At 41.4% G+C, this 22,157-nt stretch overlaps 1 protein-coding gene across 1 annotated transcript; it reads right to left on the bottom strand.

Moving 5' to 3' along the window:
* Positions 1-3,002: 3,002 nt before the first annotated feature.
* Positions 3,003-3,580, bottom strand: LOC142179116 (large ribosomal subunit protein uL5z-like). The gene has a single exon (XM_075248934.1). The coding sequence runs from the start codon at positions 3,554-3,556 to the stop codon at positions 3,041-3,043; it is 516 nt and encodes a 171-aa protein (XP_075105035.1). The 5' UTR covers positions 3,557-3,580; the 3' UTR covers positions 3,003-3,040.
* Positions 3,581-22,157: the final 18,577 nt, after the last annotated feature.

Raw genomic sequence — 22,157 nt, forward strand, 5'->3', positions numbered from 1 at the left:
CTTAGGCTGTCATAGTATCTGATATTCAATGATATCCCTACATTCCAACATTTTTCTCCAAACATGAGAACCATTTCTCCAAGGAACGATCATAGGGTTCAATTTTTTGCAATATTTTTGACTCATAAATGGACTCCACAAGCTAGGTTTTGTTCTAACGTTCCACCATAACTTATAAAACAAAGCTTTGGAGATATCATGTAGTGATCGAAAACCCACACCCCCCTCTTCACAAGGTAAACATAAAGTGTTCCAAGAGGCCCAATGCCTTTTTTCCACACCTATTGTATTGCTCTAGAAAAATTGAGCAAAAATTTTATGTAGCTTGTTAATCAAATAAGGTGGGGGATTTACAGAAGAAAGAAGATGTATTAACATACTTTGGAGAACATTAGAGATTAATACAACCCTTCCTCCTATAGACAACAACTTCCCTTTCCAATCATGTAGCCTATTCATTACCTTATTCATGAGATCTTGGTAATAATCCATCCTCCTTCTAGAATAGAAAATAGGACAACCAAGGTACGTAAATGGAAAATCCTGCTTAGTTATACATGTAATCATTTGCACCTTATTCACTACTGCATCACGTGTTGAATGATGCATGTATATGGAAGATTTGTTCTTGTTTATGAGCTGGCCAGATGCACCCTTATAGGCTGCCAAAAATTCCATGATCAAACGCAATGACCTTGCACGAGAAGAAGTAAATATGATAGTATCATTCGTGTATGCTAGATGATTTATTTTGGGACTCCATTTGAGCAATCCTAATCCACAAAAGTATTGATTCCTATACAATGCATTCAACCCTCTTGATAATCAACAGCCAGTACAAATAAAGTAGGTGATAATGGATCACTTTGCTTCACCCCCCTTGTTGATTTAAAGAAACCATGCAGCTGCCCATTAAGTAACACTGAATACCAATTATTTGAAACAATTCCAAAAATCAAGCCAATGAACCTTTCTCCAAATCCCATCTTCCTCAATACCTTAGTTAAGAAAAGCCATGACAGTCAATCATAGGCTTTGGTCATGTCCAATTTGATCACTACATTAGGTCCTGCTTTGCTTCTAAGTCTGATGTATGTGATGATCTCTTGTGTTAAGAGAATATTTTTTACTATGCTCCAGCCTTTTACAAATCCAGCATGTTCTTCAGATATTAGATTTGGAAGCAACACTACAAGCCTTTCGTGCACAACTCTAGAAAAGATCTTGTTAACAAAATTACTAAGGCTAATTGGTCGCATATCAGAGAAAGTAACAACTTCCTTCTTCTTTGGTAGTAATACAAGATTAGTGTGAATGACATATCTGGGAAATTCATGACCACTGAATAAAGCCTTCACCATATCTACAATGTCATCACCAATTATATCCCAATAAGTATGGAAAAAACATCTAGTAAAGCCATCAGGACCCCCTGCACTTTCCCCATTTAGACCAAAAACAACTTATTTTACCTCTTCTTTAGTAGGGTGTTGTATCAATTCCAAGTTCTGAGCATTGTCAATCATTTTATGAATATGATCAAGGATGCCAAAGGATGTGGGAACAGTTTCTTCATGAAATTGGGCTTGAAAAAATCTCACAGCTTCATCATCCATCTCGACACTATCCTCTAACCAATCACCATTAGAATTATGCACTCTCTTCAACTGCAATCTTCTTCTTCTGCCATTAACTTGTGCATGGAAGAATTTTGTATTCCTATCACCATCTTGGAACCATGACATTCCAGCTTTTTGCTTCCAAAATTCCTTCTCCAAAACTAAAAATCTGATCAACTCTGCTTGAACTTTCTGCAGCCTTTCTCTATTATGATATGTAGGAGACCTATCAAATTGAGCCTCATGCACTATCACAACCTCCTCCAGACTTGCAATTCTTTGAAAAATGTCCCAGTATGTTGCTCTACTCCATATTTACAAAGCTTTCTTCAATTTCTTGAGCTTGTGATTGAACACAAAAAAGGATCTCCTACAAAGTCTACATTCCAGTTTTGTCCCACCACATCTTTGAAAGTCGGATGCCTACTCCAAAAATTCAGAAATTTAAAAGCCTTCTTGATTGGTGTAGCATCAGGGTTACTTTTCAATAACATGGGACTATGATTAGACCCTGTTTTAGATAAGTGAGTGATCTCTAAATTAGGCCACATCTGTCAAAACTTCAAATTGCACAGACATCGATCTAATCTTTTGAAAATGCAGTCATCTTCACCTCTACCATTCCACCAAGTGAAAATACTTTCGTTGAAGCATAGATCACATAGGTTACATGTGTTAATACAATGTCGAAAGTCATTTACCTCATTCAAAGACACTGGTAGTCCACCAAATTTCTCCTCCTCGCCCCATATAACATGAAAGTCCCCCCTACAAGCCAAGGTAAGGACATATCATTGGCCAAATTATACAAACTGTCCCACAGTTCTATACGCTCATTGACATCGCATTTTGCATACACAAATGTAACCATAACTTATAATTGACTATCCAGGTTTGTGAACTTCAAAGTAAGATGCTGCTCCAAGACATAAATTATATCAACTCCATGATCATCATCCACGAATACCCAGATTTTATTAGAAACATTAGAGAAGGCCTACAGCATTCCAATCCTCCTCCTATATCTTTCTAGCTTCTTCTTCTTTTGTTTTGGTTTCATGATTCCTATAAACTTAAAATGATGCTGCCTTTGAATGATGATAAGCCTCTCAAAGGCTTGCATTGTCTTTATTGACCTCACATTCCAAATGATGGCATTCATTATTAATTGTGAGATTTAGTTAGGGTCCTTCGAATTTGAACCCCAGGAACTATGCTTTGATTGTTATCTTTTGGTTGTTTCTTCTTCCCCCTTCCAAGTGATTTCCCTTTATCCATGTGCCTAGGTGAGAGATAAACATGCCTTGCAACATGCTTGAAGTTCTGATTAGTAGAATTAGATGTTGGTCTACAAAATGCATACACATAAACTTGCTACTGAACAAATTGATCTAGCAGATAGCTCTCAACTAGCTCTCAGCTTACTGAATGTTAGAGGAATTGTTAAGGATAACACCTTTATATTTGACCTGGAACCACTTCATGGCATCTTCCTTTGTAACCCTGTGCTGGATCCCAACCCGAGACTTGCACCTACGATGTCTGGCAACACGGTATCCTGGGCGTTCTAGGACAACATAGAAATTGATACCATAGATACCAGTCGAAGGGTCATACTTAATTCCAAGATCAATGTGCTCCTGAATACCAAATCCAAAGCAGCCAGTCTCACTGAAGTTCCTTCTCAATAACTCATACTCCTTGACCTTCAATCCACTCTCAAAGAGTTGCATAGCTTTATCCCCTCTGACAGTGACATAGTAGGGAATCTTTTCATTACGTCTGATTCTGAAGGATCGCACAGTATACCTTGCCTTGGAAAAAATAGGGGATTGGCCACTGAGTTGCTCCAATACCTTGGCAGCTCTGGTGAGACGATCTCCGCTTTCACTGATAGAGATGTTGAGAAAGAGCTTGTGGACTTTAATCTCCCTCATCGGATTGCTCAATTTCTACTCTGAAGCTATTGCGCTTCATTTGCAGCTACAGGGCAGGTAGTTAGGGTGCATAGGGAAGGGGAAGGGGGTGCATAGGGCAGGTAGTTAGGGTGCATAGGGCAGGTAGTTAGATTTTAGGTTTGAAAGCACACGTTGCACTCTTTTTTTCCTTGAACCGGTTTTGTCCCAAATGGATTTTACAGCAAGGTTTTTAACGAGACAACCAATAAATCGTGCTAACTTAGAATTGAAGGTCGGTTACGAACCGGTGACGATGATAACAATAGCATTCAATTCCTCTCTTCGATCAACCCCGAACACTGGGTGCATTACCCTCGGATATCAACTTTAGCATGGAAAGAGACTTCAGGATTGAAAGATCATATTGATCGGGGAGATTCATTGTAAGGGCCAAACAGTCAAATGAACCGTGCCCACATAGACTGCTCGAACCTTGGCACAAAGCACTAGAACCCTGGCACAAAGCATTGACACAAGTATAACTATTAAGCCCAAGAATAAAAAGAAGTCTCTTCCTTGCAAATATCTTATCCTTTAAAACATTTTCTTGCATTTTTTTAAGGAATTTCCAATATTCGATCCCCTAAAGGTATCGATCCCAAGGGCCGCCTTAACCCGAGTTCGAACAATCACTCTCTCACTCGGGTACAGCCATCCAAAAATAAACTCGGAAGGTCCAAGCTATTAGACCTCGGGGGCATAAGACCTATTCGGCAACGCCCGAATTTCAAAGGCCACAGCCGCCCTTACTTGGGGACTGTTATCTTAGGGAAGCCCGGATAACTTGGGATAGCAAGCCCATTGAGCAACACCCGAAGTAAAAAGGCTATGGACAAATTAACATGGCTCGAAAATGTCCGAGACCCGAAACAAAAACATGGCCTTCAAAAAATTTCATAACCGGTTCTAAAGGCTACCCTCGGCAAACTATAATCTAAACTACTTTGAGAAAACAGTTTCCAGTGATACCGAATCCCCACGATGCCTTAAAAAAAATAATGTTAAAGAAAAGGTTTGTTTGAACCTTCGAACACAACCTAATTATTTCATGCTAAGGGAAAAAAGCTGTGAAAGGGATCCTAATTATTTCATACAAAAGCTGTGAAAGGGAAAAAAGCCTTGTATATTCATATCCAAAATTTCTTTTTACAAGGGCTAAATAGCCTCGATACAAAATTTTACAAAGGCCGAATAGCCTTGAAAAGCAAAGACAAAAATATTTGAACGGATCCTAAGTGGCCTAGTCTTTGTCAGGGGACACATCATCATCTTCGGGGACTCCGCCACCTTCGGACTCACCCCGAATCTTCAAAACCCTCGGAATCTTCCTCCTTGGGATAAGCCAGCTTCCTGGCCTCAGCTTCGAACACCTTGGCATTCTCGATTTCAGTCAATAAGTCAAAACCCCAAGCATGAACTCCCTCGAGGGCCTCCCTTCAAGATTTCCACTTCGTATGCTACACTATATTTCACACTTGGTCCTGAGCCGCCTCGGCATCGGCCTTGTGCTGGGCCACCCTCTTATCAGCCTTGGCCTTGACCACGATGACCTATGACTTGCCCGTATCAAGCTTCTTGGCCAGATTTTCTTGAGACTGCCGAGCTCAGCTCAGACTGGAGCTCCTCGATATTTTTGACATGTACCAAGGCCTTTTCCTTTGTAGACCAGAGCTTGACCTAAACCAAAGTCAATTATGCCCGGGCAATCTCTATTTCCAAGGCCAGGCGGTCCATGTTTCTTTTTCATTCTTCGGCCTCAGCTTTTACCGTATCCACCTCCACCTGGAGCTGCTAGATCTGGTCAAGTTTCTTTTGAACTTGCAGGTCCGGACCGTTAGCCACTGTGTTTGACTCATTGTCACTAACTTCAAAAACTCTTCTTACCTGCTCGACCAGGTCGGTATGCTCCTTCCGAGCCGCTCCTAGCTCAGCCTGGAGTTTCTCACTAAGAAGCTTGTAAGCATCCCTTTTCTCAGTAAGCTCCCGAGTCTCGGCTTCGTGATGGTTTAACTCTTCCCGATATAGGAAAAAAAGTCTCGTGATGAAGCACCGAGGCCTGCAAGCACAAAGAAAAATACTACGATTGTTTACGACATAAACTAAGTACATAAAAGAGGCATCCAAAGTTACCCTATTTTAACACATGTTGTTCTTCGTTGAACAGGCAAAGCGCTTCCACCTCGTCCATCTTGGCTTGATCCTCTTCAATCACCAGGCACAGAAGATAACTATCAACCTCCATGAGCGCGGAGAGAACCCGGGCACCCTACGGGACAGACATAATGATTGACCATTTTCGGTCAGGATCTGCACTCGAAGCTGGGAACCAATTAACTAATTTTGGACTTGAAGAAGGCCCGATTGCTCCATAGGATGATATCTTCTTTGGCACCGGTAACTCACCCAACCCGGTGACGTCCTCCGAGGTAGTAAAATCTAAGTCGTCAAAGAAATAGTTAAAAGACTCTCCCGCCCCTTGGGGCACCTCCTTTGGGCGTCCTTTCAGCATTCGGGCCTCGTTGATCATTGAATCAATAAATAAAGGTGACTCGGAGAGGTCTATCACCCCAAGTGCACCCTTCGGGGCATTATCCTCTGCCCAAAAAGCATCGGTCGTGGTCTCTTTATCGACCTCCCCAACTTGGGATGAAACTACCTCGCCCCTTTCCGGCTCGGAGGCTTCGGCCACTGCCCCTTCATCAGCCATCCTGGTTTGAGGCAGTTCGATGCCACTTCTCATGGGGGTCATCAACTCGGAAGCTTCTTCTTCTTCCTCGGACACATCCCTCAGTCGATTGAGTGAGTCCGATGGGATTTCCCCAGCGCTGGTGTTTTCCTTGGATTTATGCACCAGCCTCTTTTTTGGTTTTTGCTTCTCCGAGTTCGGAAAACTCGGAGCCCTTTTCCTCACCCTATCTCGGAGCAGGGGACTCGGAGGGGCAATCCTCGCCACCAGATGGAGGCCTCATTGCAACATCCTTGGGAAGACCTGCAAAGAAAAGGAAAATGAGTAAGGGCTCAGGAATATGGGGAAAACCTAAGCGTTGTCCGCACGAGAACGGAATCTCACCGTGAGAATGGGCCTCTCATCGGTCATTCAAAAATTCATGCCATGCACGCTCGGAATATGGTTTTTGCGACACGATGCCCTCGACCCACTCCTTGAGTCGAGGAACTGCATTTGGCATCTGAGCAACAGCTGCACCACCATAAAACATCTATGAGAAGGGAGGAAAAGGAAAAGCGATAAACAAAATCTTAATGGAAAGATTATACTTACGTTTCATGTTCCATTTCTTAGGAAATGGCATATCCTCGGCCGAGATTAAATCCGAGGTCTTCACTCGAACGAATCGGCCTAACCAGCCTCAGTCCCGATCCTTGTCGATGCTCGAGAATGGGGCCTTACTGGCCCGACGGGCAAGTTTTATTAATTCCCCTCGATAGAGTCGGGGACTGTACAGACGCATGAGATAATCGATGGTGAAGGAAAACCCCTCGATTTTGTTATGAAGAAGAGGAGGAGAAATACTATCCTCCAGAAAGAAGGATGAATTTGACCGAGGGTCACCTCGTACCTCTTACAGAAGGCGATGATGACCGGATCCAAAGGGCCCAATGTAAAGGGATAAGTGTAAACACTTAAAAAAAACCTCCACGTGGGTAGTAATCGCTTCCTTGGAGAGGAAGCTATAGGTGACCGAGCATATATATCTCGAGACCGGTTCACACCAACCCAGTACCGAGGAGGTTTTCTCGATCTTGAAATCAGCACCGGTCGGGCACCCCACAGGAACGAACATCTTTAGGGGAGGCTCCGATGTCGGTTCCTCAGTAACAGCAGACGAAACTTTTTCCTCTTCAGCTGGTCACGAGGCAGAGGGAGTTTCTTTTTGGGGAACAGATTTTGAGGTCTTCGCCATTTTGGAAAATGAAGGAAAAAGAGGAAGTTAAAAGAGTATGCTTGATGGTTTGAGATAAAAGAAAAACAAAAGTTCTTATAAAGGATTTCAGAGTAACCAGAAAATAGATGCTTGGGAGTGTTTAAATTTCTAAGGTACGAGGGCAGAAGGTTTGAAAGTAAAGTTTGAATGAACTAATGAGGGGATATTTATAGTCTCTCAGCGACTGGTCACATCTGAGAGTGGTCAACCAACAACTGACAGGCATTTAATGCCTTTAAGACTTGACTGACAAGCTCGGAAATAACTAACAAAAAATTGAAATATCCACAACCGGTCGGATATTACAGTGAGAATCTCGGCACGTATCAGCAAGGAAACGACAATCAGCGAATCAAGAGATTTTTACCTTTTATAGGAATATACCTAGAGTAGGACTCCTCTACTATATAAAGGGGGTATGATAATTCATTCAACACACTGTAACACGCATCACAAAGCAATATATTATTATTATTTCTAATTCTCATTATCTTGTCATTATGTTCCGGGATCGATAAAAGCATTCTGACTCGAGGGTAACCAATCTTCAATGCTAAGATCGATCAACTTGTGTGGTTTGCATTTACTTCCTCATCGTTTATTTCAATATTAATTTGATTTCTCATTTTGTATCAAGTTAGATCACGTATTCATAAAATCAAGTACAAATTCAATTGTTATCCGATTTTGAGGGTAAACAAAGTACTTAGAAGAAGAAAGGCCTTTGATAATAACTTCTAACTAGCTCAATCTAGAGATTATGACTACTGTGATACGATATTTTTGCGTCGAGGGTTATTTTTGTGTTGATCCTGCCTCTCCAAAAATTAAAACTTATATGCTACATTTTTTGGGTTCGTAGTGAGGACCAAAGTTGATCTGCATAATAAAGAAGGCTTTATGAAGAATAAAACAATTAATTAAATTTAAACATCTAAAATAAATTTGACCATGTTTGTTGAGGTTCAAAATAATGAAAATATTTAATTCCGCGACTATTCGAATGAAAGAATAGGAAATTATTATTTTTATTTACAAGGTAGGAGTACAGGTCAAACCCCCCACCTCAAGACAGATTTAATATAAAAAAAAGAAAAATCACATGTCTAGCATCAAACAATTAGTACATGTTCGGACTGCCTTATTAGCAAGTCTACAAGATTTAATACATAAGTAATTAAGATTTTTTATCAGGTCTCTAATTGATAATTATCATAATGTCACGACCCAAAATTTCCTACCGACGGGACCGTGATGGCGCTTAATATTTCACTTGCTAGCCAAGCCGACGTTAGAGAATCATTAAATCAATTCCTTATTTTCATTCAGTAATTAACAATAATTAACTAAGATGAAATATAATAAATACGGAATATCATAAAACTATATTAATTACTACCACCCGGATCTGGAGTTACAATTCATGAGAATTCTAGAATTTACTACAAGTAATAATCTAAAAGAAATACAACTGTCTGAATGAAAGATACAGTAGAACAGAAAAGATAGGCAAGGACTTCAAGGTCTGTGAACGCTGACAGATCTACCTTGAGTTTCCGGACAGCGGACCAATAGCAAAATCTCGATCAACCCGAACCGGTATCAAAGTCTGCACAGAAAGTGCAAAGTGCAGCATCAGTACAACCGACCCCATGTACTGGTAAGTGTCGAGCCTAACCTCGGTGAAGTAGTGACGAGGCTAGGGCAAGACACCCACATATAACCTAAACAGTATAATCATGCTAGTGTCAACAACAATAAATAAAGAAATAACGTAGAAATAATGGGAAGAGAACATACAGCGGGGGAATACAACATAAAGACTGAGAATAATGAAAAGACAGAATTAAACCAAAAATCCTTAAACGAATTGAGCAGTTAAAACAACAAGTAAAACTTCACGGTATCACCCTTCATGCTTTTACTCTCAACCTCACCAAATAAATAAATAGAATGGCACGGCATCACCCTTCGTGCATTAAACCTCTCATAATATACACGGCATCACTCTTCGTGCTTTAAACCTCTCATTATATACACGGCATCACCCTTCGTGCTTTAAACCTCTCATAATATACATGGCATCACCCTTCGTGCTTTACACTCTTCCTCACCATATAAATAAATCACGCACGGCATCACCCTTCGTGCTTTACACTCTTTCTCACAATTCACAGAATCAATAACAACGGATAGAGAGAAGTTTCACAAAGAAATCAATATTTCATCAATGATTACTTTCACAATTTAACATCTCAACCGCGAATCAATATTCACAATTTAATCAACCTTGGTGGAGTGGACACAAGTCTCCCAACATTTCAACAACAACAATAAGCATGGATAAAAAGATTTAAGACTACAAATTTGCAAGAATGGAATTTCACTCTCATGCTATGACTCAACCACAATGCGTAGATGCTCGCCACCTCAACTATTCATCGTATTCAACAACAAAACACGTAGCAATTACTCATACAATACCTATTCCCTCAAGCTAAAGTTAGACACAATACTTACCTCGCTCTGAAGGCCACTTAATTCTCAATCACAGCTTTTTCTTTGGAATTCACCTCCAAACCACTCGTATCTATTCAAAAATGACTCAATAATATCAAACATTGCTAAAGGAATCAACTTTAATGAATAATTACTGATTTCCCAAATTTTTCTCCAAAAAGTCGAAAATCGACCCCGGGCCGCTTGGTCAAAACCCGAGGTTCGGACAAAAATCCATTTACCCATTCACCCCCGAGCCCGAATATGTAATTGGTTTTGGAATCCGACCTCAAATCGAGGTCTAAATCCCCGAATTTCCGAAATCCCTAGTTTTTACCCTAACCCCTAATTCTACAATGAAAACTCTAGATTTTAGGTTGATAATTCAAAAAATGTAATGGGTAATTGAAAGAAAATGGTTTAGAATCACTTACCAACACTTTGGATAAGAAATGACTCTTGAAAAATTGCCTCACACCGTTTGGTTTTTGAGAAAAATGAATTTTTGGCCAAATCCCATGTTTGGAATCTGTTAAGTGCTGGGCGACAGAGTTTATCGCGTTCGCGAGAGCACTGTCACGTTTGCGAAGAGTATAGGCTGCCAAGCCTTCGCGTTCGCGAGACAGTGCTCGCGTTCGCATAGGCTACCCTTCCCTGGTCTTCGCGTTCGCGAGTCATTGTTCGCGTTCGCGATGAAGAAAAAGTTGTCTCCCCCTCCCCTGTGCCTAATACTACGCGTTCGCGATGGTCGTGTCGCGTTCGAGAAGGGTAATGCCCCCATCGCTTCGCGTTCGCGACCAAGCCTTCGCGTTCGCGAAGAAGAAATCCCAGCCTCATCAGTTTACCCTTTGCGTTCGCGAGAGGACCTTCGCGAACGCGAAGAAGGACATGCCAGAACCCAGACTCTGCAGAAACAAAACCAGATTTCCAAAGTTCAAAACATCTTGTGGCCTATCCGAAACTCACCCGAGCCCTCGGGGCTCCAAACCAAACATGCACACAAGTCTAAAAATATCATACGAACTTGCTCGCGTGATCAAGTTGCCAAAATAATACCTAGTACTACGAATTTAGTACCAAATCAAATGAAATTCTCAAGAACACTTTAAAATTCATATCTTCTCAACTGGACGTCCGAATCACGTCAAATCAACTCCAATTCTCACCAAATTTCACAGACAGGTCTTAAATATCATAATGAACCTGTACCGGGCTCCGAAACTAAAATACTGACCCGATACTAACAATGTCAAATATCAATCAATTCTTAAAAAAAAAATAATTTCCAAACTTTTAATTTTTATCAAAAATTTATAACTCAAAGTAGGGACCTCCGAATTCGATTCCGGGCATATGCCCAGGTCCCATAATTCAATACGGATCTATCTGGACTGTAAAAGCACAAATCCGGGCCCGTTTACCAAATATGTTGACCGAAATCAACTAAAATTAACTTTTCAAGGCATAAATTCTTATTTTCATCAATTTTTCACATAAAAGCTTTCCGGAAACCTACCCGGACTGTGCACGCAAATCGAGGAGGGTGAAAATGAGATTTTTAAGGCTTAAGACTGCAGATTCAAGTTCTAAAATATGAGATGACCTTTTGGGTCATCACACATAAAAATTATTTTTTTAGCATAAAAATTTATTTGTAATTACCTAATAAGTGATCTTATTGTTAAATATATTTTACACCGTTAATGCGTGTAATTAAACTCTTTCTAGTGAGATACTTTGGTCATGCTAATATTTATTGAAGATTATTTTAACTTTTAAAGGATAAGTGTTGAGAAATTTTAGGTTATCATTGAAATGAATATTCTCTTAGGGGAACTTTACTACCAAATCACTTTACCATCACTTACTAACCACACCCATAACTCACTCCTTCCAGTGGATTTGGAAGTTAAGGATACCTCCAAAAATCAGACACTTCCTATGGCTTTGCGGCCACCAACGCTTGCCCACTAAGGCGTACTATCACCGCATTGGCATTCCCAATAATGCCACTTGTGTCCACTGTCACACTACTACGGAAACCATCCACCATCTCCTTGTAGAATGCCCGGCATTCAGACACATCTGGTCTGATTTTCACATGCTTCCGACAATTGCTGAACTTCCTACTTTTGAAACTAATCCACTCGAATGCCTCAAACAATTTATCTTACACATGGATACTCCCAACCCCCTTAATATCCCCAATTCCATCCTCATACCCTTATGTCTATGGCATATATGGCTCACTCGAAACGCTATTGTCTTTCGCAACGCCCACAAAACGCTCTCTTCGTCCCATATCATAAATTTGGCGGCTGAATTTTTCTACCTAGCAGGAATGCCTGCTCGCTCAGCCAGTCGCATGCTCCTACATCTTAAATGGGACCCACCGACCACTACACCGTTGAAGCTAAATACCGATGGTTCGGTACACCTAGATACTGGATAGGCGGGGTTGGGAGGTGTCATACGTGACTCCGCAGGAAATTGACTTACGGGTTTTGCGGGGCCCACATCTCTCATGGTAGTGTGGAAACTGAATTATGAGCGCTCTATCATGGATTACAATTAGCTGTTAATCGTGGCTATAAACCTATTGAAAAAAACACTGATGCCCAAGCAGTTACTACACTTTTACAGACCTCCCAACCTTTATATGCTAATATCATAAATGATTGCAGGTTTCTTCTCGCGAGACTGGATGATCCTACTATTCTTTTGACTTACAAGGAGCAAAACCAAGTAGCAGATCTATTAGCTAAGTTTGGATGCAACATGGACCCCACAGTCGGCATCACTCTTTTTTGTACAGTCACCACCTTTTATCCAAACAGCTTTGAAAGACGATCGCTCAGGCACACTTTTTTGTCAAAAGGGTTCCCTCTCAAACCCTACAGCAGTCACTCAGTTTGCAACGTCCCCTTGGACCATATTTTTGTATCTCCCGTGACACGGGAATCGGTAGTGGTAGCTTTAGTTACCCGAACCTCCCCTATGTAATGACCCAGTAAGTGGTCAACCCCTTAGATTAGTGTTTTCGTGTTTACGTGCTCCCGGTACTCATCCGCCTTAATATAATATAAATAGTTATCTTTTGAACAAAAAAAAAGAATATTCTCTTAGGTTTTATAAATTAACCAAATCAAAATGAAGAAAGGAATACTTAAATATCTGTTATTCACCGACAAATTGCCGATTTTTTGGGGGTAAATGACAAGCTGTCAAGTGATCAAGACTAATATGTGAGTAAACGATCAAATATCAATTACTACGTTTAAGTTTCAAAATAAAAATGATGAAAGAAATATGAGATCAAAATGCAAAATTGCAAGTGAAGAAATGTAATGATCAACAATACATTTATGGGCAGAACTAGTGTGTTTTCCTTAAGGTGGCTACTTTTGCTGCAACATATAAATTAATGGAAATGTAACTTCTTCTCTTGTTTTTTTTCCTGCACTTAAGCAATAAGCATGTTCTACTGACTGAATTGACTTGCAAATGTAATCCATGAGCTAAAATGGTCTCAGTTAACTGCTAAATACAAGTCCACTTACTTGAAAACAAACACAAGATTAGTACTTACAAAGTCATAGTAGGACTACTCTATACACACACAAAAATGATAGTAAAACTAAAAACAAGAAACAAGACTACAAAATTTTCTTGCTAATTATGGTCAATATCATGTATATGAGCAATGATTCAAATCGAGAGGTTAAATGCAGTCTAGTAATATATTCACGTAAGACAGAGTTTGGTTAGATAATTTGATAAGCCATGATTTTTTCCGTATTTCAGAATACGGTTAACATATTAACTAATTGTTATGATAAACTAAATTGATTTTTTGCTATATGTTTTCTATAGTTCCTCGACGTGACATGAGAAAATGCGTTTGTTTACAAATTAGTGCATATGCGGATAAGGAAACAACTTTAAGGTTTATACATTTTTCACCGCACAAATAATGAAACAAAATTAATTTAGCCATGCAATCAAAAATTAAATTCAGGTTTTGGTAGGTTTATAAGTTAGGTATAATTTTGAATTCTGAAATCTAATTGTAAAGCATTATAGAAAGTTATTTACAAGCTTCCCGTATTTTATAATTTTGGGATTCTTTTCAACTCTAGCATGCCCTCCTCAAACCAACTATAAAAGACCCCATCTTTGTTCCTTTGTTTTCATCCACACTCGCATTCTCTACTTTCTCTCTTTACCTTTCCTCCATTTTGCAAATGATATTTGAGTTTTTTTTTTCAATGTCATATAAATGGTCCAAAGAAAATGTTGAATGGAATTGCTCTCTTCATTTGGTAGAGGCATGGGCAGTGGCATGTCCCCTCCAGGATTAGGCATCGGGGTACCTTCGATTGTAGTCATTTCAAATATGTCGCAACTTCTTTAGTCAACTCGTTCAACACTATATTAGGTTCTTTCACAATCTTATCAGTCAAATTTGAAAAATGTGCATGATTTTCTAGATCTAGTCGCATAACTATGATGAAAAATCATGCACATTCTACAAATGTTGTTGACAAGATTGTGAAGTTACCTAATGTAGTAGTAAACGAGCTGGCTAAAGAAGTTGCAACATGCTTAAAACGGCTCCAATCTAAGGTCCCCCTATTCAAAATCTTGGAGAGGACATGTCACTTACTATGCCTTTTAATGTTGATTACACCTTGGCTTTCAATATGTTCGTATCTGTCATAATACGGAATTCTCACCGTCGGGACCGTGATGGCGCCTAACATTTCACTTGCTAGGTAAGCCAACGTTAGAGAATCATTTAAACCAATTCTTATTCCATTTAGTAAATAACAATAATTAGCTAAGATAAAATATAATAAGTGCGGAATAATATAAAACCTGTATTAATTACTAACACCCGAATCTGGAGTCACAATTCACGAGCATTCTAGAATTTACTACAAGTAATAGTCTGAAAGAAATACAATTGTCTGAATGAAAGAAACAGTAGAACTAAAAAGATTGACCGGGACTTCAAGGTTTGCGAACGCCGACAGATCTACCTTGAGTCTCCGGATAACGGTCCGATAGCAAAATCTCGATCAACCCGAGCCGGTACCAAAATCAGCACAGAAAGTGAAGAGTGCAGTATCAGTACAACCGACCCCATGTACTGGTAAGTGTCGAGCCTAACCTCCACGAAGTAGTGACAAGGCTAAGGCAAGGTACCTACAAATCAACCTATACAATTTAACAGTGTATATACAAGTAATAATAATGAAGAGCTAGACAGGAAGTATCGGGAGGGGAAAACATGCTGGGGGAAATACGAGATAAGGAAACTACAGCAGAATGATAACTGGAACAACCAATATACTATGAATCAGCAGAAACAACAGATACAGTAAAGGAAAAGCGCACGGCATCACCCTTCGTACTTTTACTCTCAATCTCACCATAAATCAATAGAAACGGTACGACATCACCCTTCGTCTTTTTACTCTCAATCTCACCATAAATCAATAGAAACGGCACTGCATCACCCTTCGTGTTTTTACTCTCAATCTCACCATAGATCAATAGAAACGGCACGGCATCACCCTTCATGCTTTTACTCTCAATCTCACCATAAATCAATAGAAACGGCACGGCATCACCCTTCGTGCTTTTAACACTCTCCCTTACCATAATGCAATGCATAAATAACAACAGGGAGATAGAATAACAAGTACAATCCTTACTTTATTATTTGGTTCCACAATATCAATCTCAACTTTGAAATAAATTCTCAATTATCACCAGAAAATCTGTAAACATGATAAGAACGATCAATTTAACACTAGTATAAACACGTAGCAATTAGGCGTAGGAAAGAGACAATATAAGAAAAATGAAAGAAACAGGGAAAACAGGTAAATTGGAGGCGCATAAGTACTCGTCACCTCACATATACGCCGCTCACATGAATTTCACATAGCAAATAGTCTAACGTTCCTAATTCCCTCAAGTCAGGGTTAGACACAACACTTACCTTGCTCTGAAAGTCACTTAATTCTCAATCACAGTTTTTTCTATAAAATTCACCTCCAAACCACTCGTATCTATTCAAAAACGACTCAATAATATCAAATATTGACAAAGGAATTAATTACATTGCATAAATTTAGATTTCCCAACTTTTCTCCAAAAAGTTAAAAATCGACACCGGGTCCGCTTGGTCAAAACCCGAGGTTCGGACTAAAATTCATTTACTCATTCACCCCCGAGCCCTGATATATAATTGGTTTTGGAATCTGACCTCAAATTAAGGTCTAAATCCTTAAATTTTCGAAATCCCTAATTTCTACCCTAACCCCTAATTCTACCATGAAAACTCTAGATTTTAGGTTGATAATTTATAAAATGTAATGGGTAATTGAAAGAAAATGGTTTATAATCACTTACCAACACTTTGGGGAAGAAAATGACTCTTGCAAATCGCCTCTCACCGTTTGGTTTTTGAGAAAATGAATTTTTTTGGCTGAATCCCGTGTTTGGATTCTATTAAGTGCTAGGCGACAGTGTTCATCGTGTTTGCGAGAACACTGTCGCATTCACGAAGGGTATAAGCTACCAAGCCTTCGCATTCGCGAGACCATGTTCGCGTTCGCCTAGGCTACCCATCCCCCTGGCCTTCGCATTCACGAGACATCGCTCGCGTTCGCGATGAAGGAAAGGCTGACCCCCCAAGTGCCTAACACTACGCGTTCGCGATGAGCTTGTCGCATTCGCGAAGGGTAACCCCCCCCATCGCTTCGCGTTCGCGACCAAGCCTTCGCGTTCGCTAAGAAGAAAATTCTGGCCCTCCTGTGAACGCGAAGAGTAACGCCCCCATCGCTTCGCGTTTGCGACCAAGCCTTCGCGTTCGCTAAGAAGAAAATTCCGGCCTCACCAGTTTACTCTTCGCGTTCACGGGAGTACCTTCACGAACGCGAAGAAGGACATGCCAGAACATTCCGTGGCCTATCCGAAACTCACCCGAGCCCTCGGGGCTCAAACCAAACATGCACACAAGTATAAAAATATCATACGAACTTGCTCGCGCGATCAAATCGCCAAAATAACACCTAGAACTACAAATTTAGCACCAAATCAAATGAAATTCTCAAGAACACTTTAAAATTTCTATCTTACTAGACGTCTGAATCACGTCAAATCAACTCCCTTTCTCACCAAATTTCACAGACAAGTCTTAAATATCATAATAAACCTGTATCGGGCTCCGAAATCAAAATACGGACCCGGTACTAACAATACCAAACATAAATAAATTCTTAAAAATAAATAATTTTTTGACTTTTTAATTTTCATCAAAAATTCATAACTCGAGCTAGGGACCTCCGAATTCGATTCCGGGTATACGCCCATGTCCCATAATTCGATACACACCCACCGGGACTGTCAAAATGTAGATCTGGGCCTGTTTACCAAAAATGTTGACTGAAATCAACTAAAATCAACTTGTAAGGCAAATATTCTTATTTTCAACATAAACATTTTCCGGAAACATGCCCGGACTGCGCACGCAAATCGACGATGGTAAAAATGAGATTTTTAAGGCTTAAGAGCGTAGAATCGAGTTTTAAAACATAAGATGATCTTTTGGGTCATCATATTCTACACCTCTAAAACAACCGTTCGTCCTCGAACGGACATAGAAAAGGACCTGAGCTGGTGAAAAGGTGTGGATATCTACTCCGCATATCGGACTCTGACTCCCAAGTAACTGCCTCAACAGGTTGACCTCTCCACTGTACTCGAACTGAAGGGTAACTCTTTGATCTCAACTAGCGTACTTGTCGGGCTAGAATAGCCATCGGCTCCTCCTCGTAAGTCGAATCCTTGTCCAACTGGACAGAGTTGAAATCTAACACATATGACGGATTGCCGTGATACTTTTGAAGCATGGACATATAGAACACCGGATGAACTGATGATAACCCTGGTGGAAATGCAAGCATGTAAGCCACCTCTCCCACTCTCTCCATAATCTAAAAAGGTCTGATATACCTAGGGATCAACTTGCCCTTCTTTCCGAACCTCTTTACACCCTTTATGGGTGATACCCGAAGTAACACTCTCTCCCCAACCATGAATGCAACATCACGAACTCTACGGTCGGCATAACTCTTCTGCCCAGACTGAGCTGTGCAAAGTCGATCCTGAATAATATTGATCTCATCCAAGGCATCCTGTACTAATCCTGTGCCCAATAACCGAGCCTCCTCCGACTCGAACCACCCAGCTGGCGACCGGCACAACCTACCATATAATGCCTCATAGGGAGCCATCTGAATGCTTGACTGGTAGCTGTTATTGTATGCAAACTCTGCAAGGGGCAAGAACTTATCCCTTGATCCTCCGAAGTCTATAACACATGCGCGGAGCATATCTTCCAAGATCTGAATAGTACGCTCGGACTGCCCGTCCGTATGAGGATGGAATGATGTGCTCAACTCAACCAGCATACCCAACTCACAATGTACTGCCCTCCAGAAGTTCGAGGTGAACAGCATACCTCGATAAGAAATGATAGACACGGGCACACCATGAAGACGGACGATCGCACGAATGTAAATCTCTGCCAACAGCTCCGAAGAATAGGTAACTGCCACGGGAATGAAGTGCGCTGACTTGGTCAGCCTGTCCACAATGACCCAAACTGCATCGAACTTCCTCTGAGTCCGTGGGAGTCCAACACCAAAATCCATAGTGATACGCTCCCACTTCCACTCAGGAATCTCTAACCTCTGAACTAAACAACCAGGTCTCTGATGCTCACACTTTACCTGCTGGCAATTTAACCACTGAGATATATAAGCAACTATATCCTTCTTCATTCGCCTCTACCAATAATGCTGCCGCAAGTCCTGATACATCTTGGTGGTGCCCGGATGAATAGAATATCGGGAACTATGGGCCTCCTCAAGAATCAACTCACGAAGTCCATCCACATTAGGCACACAAATACGACCATGCATCCTCAAAAATCCATCATCTCCAACAGTTTCCTGCTTGGCACCACTGTGCCGCACTGTGTCTCTAAGGATAAGTAAATGAGGATCGTCATCCTATCGACCTCTGATTTGCTCAAACAAAGAAGACCGAGCAACTACACAAGATAGAACACGGCTGGGCTCAGAAACATCCAACCTCACGAACTGATTGGCCAAGGCCTGAACATCCAATGCATGCGGTCTCTCACCAACTAGAATATAAGCAAGGCTACCCATACTGACTAACTTTCTACTCAAAGCATCGGACACCACATTGGCCTTCCCGACATGATACAATATAGTGATATCATAGTCTTTCAATAGCTCCAACCACCTCCTCTACCTCAAATTGAGTTCCTTCTACTTGAACAAATACTGCAAGCTTCGATGATCCGTGAATACCTCACATTGTACGCCATAAATATAGTGCCTCTAAATCTTCATCGCGTGAAAAATGGCTGCCATATCTAGATCATAAACAGGGTAATTCTTCTCGTGAACCTTCAGCTGTCGCGAAGCATATGCAATAACCTTGCCACCCTGCATCAATACCGCACCCAGACCAATACGAGATGTGTCACAATATACTATATAAGATCCTGAAACTGTGGGTAACACCAATACCAGTGCCGTAGTCAAAGCTATCTTAAGCTTCTGGAAACATGTCTCACACGCGTCTAACCACCTGAATGGGGAACCCTTCTGGGTCAACCTGGTCAACGGGGCTGCTATGGATAAAAACACCTCCACAAATCGACGGTAGTAGCCCGCCAAACCCACAAAACTACGGATCTCTATAGCGGATGTAGGTCTAGGCCAGTTTTGAACTGCCTCAATCTTCCTAGGATCCACCTGAATGCTCTCTGCTAATACAACGTGACACAAGAAAGCAACTGAACTCAACCAAAACTCACATTTTGAGAACTTAGCATATAACTGGCTATCTCTCAGACTCTGAAGAATGATCTGAAGGTGCTGCTCATGTTCCTCTCGGTTGTGGGAGTAGACCAAGATATCATCAATAAACACAATCACAAAGGAATCCAAGTAGGGCTTGAACACTCAGTTCATCAAATCCATGAATGCTGCTGGGGCATTTGTCAGCCCAAATGACATAACTAGAAACTCATAATGGCCACACCAAGTTCGAAAAGCTGTCTTGGGACATCGGATGCCCTTATCCTCAACTGATGGTAGCCAGATCTCAAATCAATATTTGAAAATACCTGGGCACCCTGAAGCTGATCAAATAAATCATCAATCCTCGGCAATGGGTACTTGTTCTTCATGGTGACTTTGTTCAACTGCCGATAATCTATACACATCCTCATCGATCCATCTTTCTTCATCACAAACAACACAGATGCACCCCAGGGTGAGACACTATGTATAATGAAGCCCTTATCAAACAAATCTTGTAACTGTCCCTTCAATTCTTTCAACTCTGGCGGGGCCATGCGGTATGATAGAATGGAAATGGGCTGAGTGCCCGGAGCCAAATCAATGCAGAAATCAATGTCCCTATCGGGTGGCATCCCCGGCAAGTCACCAGGAAACACCTCTGGAAACTCACGAACAACTGGCACTGAATCCATGGAAGGAACCTCTGTACTAGAATCACGGACATAAGCTAAATAAGCTAGACACCCATTCTCGACCATATGCCGAGCCTTCACATAAGAGATAACCCTACTGGCGGAATGGCCAAGAATCCATCTCCACTCTAATTGAGGCAACCACTGCAAGGCTAAGGTCACCGTCTTGGCGTGACAATCTAATATAGGTTGACCTCTCCACTACACTCGAACTGAAGGGTAACTCTTTGATCTCAACTGGCGTACTTGTCGGGCTAGAATAGCCATCGGCTCCTCCTCGTAAGTCGAATCCTTGTCCAACTGGACAGAGCTGAAATCTAACACATAGGACGGATCGCCGTGATAATTTTGAAGCATGGACACATGGAACACTAGATGAACTAATGATACCCCTGGTGGCAATGCAAGCATGTAAGCCACCTCTCCCACTCTCTCCATAATCTAAAAAGGTCCGATATTCCTAGGGCTCAACTTGCCCTTCTTTCCAAACCTCTTTACACCCTTCATGGGTGATACCCGAAGTAACACTCTCTCCCCGACCATGAATGCAACATCATGAACTCTACGGTCGGCATAATTCTTCTGCCTGGACTGAGTTGTGAAAAGTCGATCCTAAATAATCTTGATCTCATCTAAGGCATCCTGTACTAAGCCTGTGCCCTACAACCAAGCCTCCCCCGACTAGAACCACCTAGCTGGCGACCGGCACCACCTACCATATAATGCCTCATAGGGAGCCATCTGAATGCTCGACTAGTAGCTATTATTGTATGCAAACTCTGCAAGGGGCAAGAACTTATCCCTTGATCCTCTGAAGTCTATAACACATGCGCGGAGCATATCCTCCAAGATCTGAATAGTACGCTCGGACTGCCCGTCCGTCTGAGGATGGAATGATGTGCTCAACTCAACCAGCGTACCCAACTCACAATGTACTGCCCTCCAGAAGTTCGAGGTGAACAGCGTACGTCGATCAGAAATGATAGACACGGGCACACCATGAAGACGGACGATTGCACGAATGTAAATCTCTGCCAACCGCTCCGAAGAATAGGTAACTGCCATGGGAATGAAGTGCGCTGACTTGGTCAGCCTGTCCACAATGACCCAAACTGCATCGAACTTCCTCTGAGTCCGTGGGAGTCCAACACCAAAATCCATGGTGATACGCTCCCACTTCCATTCAGGAATCTCTAACCTCTGAACTAAACAACCATGTCTCTGATGCTCACACTTTACCTGCTGGCAATTTAACCACTGAGATATATAAGCAACTATATCCTTCTTCATTCGCCTCTACCAATAATGCTGCCGCAAGTCCTGATACATCTTGGTGGTGCCCGGATGAATAGAATATCGGGAACTATGGGCCTCCTCAAGAATCAACTCACGAAGTCCATCCACATTAGGCACACAAATACGACCATGCATCCTCAAAAATCCATCATCTCCAACAGTTTCCTGCTTGGCACCACTGTGCCGCACTGTGTCTCTAAGGACAAGTAAATGAGGATCGTCATCCTGTCGA

This window comes from Nicotiana tabacum, unplaced genomic scaffold (assembly GCF_000715075.1).
Source record: "Nicotiana tabacum cultivar K326 unplaced genomic scaffold, ASM71507v2 Un00375, whole genome shotgun sequence".
NCBI lineage: Eukaryota > Viridiplantae > Streptophyta > Magnoliopsida > Solanales > Solanaceae > Nicotiana > Nicotiana tabacum.